At 46.1% G+C, this 1,194-nt stretch overlaps 1 protein-coding gene across 1 annotated transcript in view; it reads left to right on the top strand.

The window, feature by feature from the left end:
- The window catches only part of LOC104295449 (CUGBP Elav-like family member 4), a gene marked incomplete at its 3' end in the record, with an annotated part of 89,614 nt that extends 88,719 nt beyond the window's left edge, over window positions 1–895 (top strand). Inside the window, exon 2 of the mRNA XM_009895206.1 lies at window positions 813–895. Coding sequence (XP_009893508.1) covers window positions 813–895 — 83 coding nt within the window. The remainder of the gene's footprint in view (window positions 1–812) is intronic.
- Between the last annotated feature and the right edge of the window lie 299 nt (window positions 896–1,194).

Raw genomic sequence — 1,194 nt, 5'->3', positions numbered from 1 at the left:
GGAAGTGGTGGTATTTCATTGGGAACTATAAGATCTGGGCATGGTGTAGATGGTATGGAATAAGGGGTGGATAATGTCCTGGTTCTGGCAGGGATGGGGTTAATTTTCCCAAGGAGCCAGCAGGGGATACAGGTATTCCATGCCATGTGAGCCATGCCCAGGTTTGGAGGGGTGAGCTAGCCGGTCGAGGGGGCAGGAAGTCTCTGCTTGGAGGGGGCAGCAGCGGTCCGGGTCCGGTCGGGGAGCAGTGGCACTGTAATCGCGTTCGTATATTCCTTTACTGGTGTTATTGTTATTATTTTCTCTTGCTTTTGCTGTTCTGTTAAACTGCTTTTATCTCAACCCACGAGTTTCTACCTTATTCCTTCTGATTCTGCCCACGGCTGTGGGAGTTGCGCGAGCGGCCGCGTGGTTCTTTGTTCCCGGCTGTGGCCAAAGCACAACAACTTGGTACAAAAGAAGGGCATGAGACATTCAGCATGATATGGCAGTAGGGGGCTTGTTCCCAGTGCTGCTGCTGGAATAGGAGTGGGATCTCATGCCCCATCTTGCCACCGTATGTGTTCTTTGAGATCCTCAAACAAAAATAAGCACTCATAGCCACACTGTTGCTCACTTTTCATCAGGGCTCAGAGGAAGTGATGATAGCTTCATTTCTTGACTCTTTATTACTGACCTACTAAGGAGAGATTTTTATGATTGATTTACTGGGAATGGGGTGATGACGGGAAAGTGGTTTGCTCTACGTCTCAATTTTAAACAGATCCCCTCTGAAGCACTGCTCTTACTGAGGTTTTGCCTTTTGTTTACAGGCTGTGCCTTCCTAACATACTGCGAAAGGGAGTCTGCTATAAAGGCCCAGAGTGCACTGCATGAACAGAAGACACTGCCAGGGGTGAGTCCAGATTGATAACTTTTTTTTTTTTTAATCTAAAATGGGTTACATATGGAGTTCTTGTCTTGGGTTTGGAAGCATAATGTCTCCCGTTGCTTGGACGATTCACTACTTGCATTGTGCTAATAAAATCAAGATATCCCCAACGCACCCAAACTGTTTCCATGCACAAACCAAAAAGTTTTTGGCTCTTATCAGGAGTCAGGAAAACAGTAATTAATTGGTTATGGGCTGGATTCTACCAGCCTTACTCAGCTGAGGAAATGCTTTAGGATTCTGACCACTACAATGAAATATTA

This window comes from Charadrius vociferus, unplaced genomic scaffold (genome assembly GCF_000708025.1).
Source record: "Charadrius vociferus isolate BGI_N301 unplaced genomic scaffold, ASM70802v2 scaffold421, whole genome shotgun sequence".
Taxonomy (NCBI): Eukaryota; Metazoa; Chordata; class Aves; order Charadriiformes; family Charadriidae; genus Charadrius; species Charadrius vociferus.
Note: the sequence above shows the minus strand (reverse complement) of the source record. Positions and strands in the feature narration are given on the sequence as shown.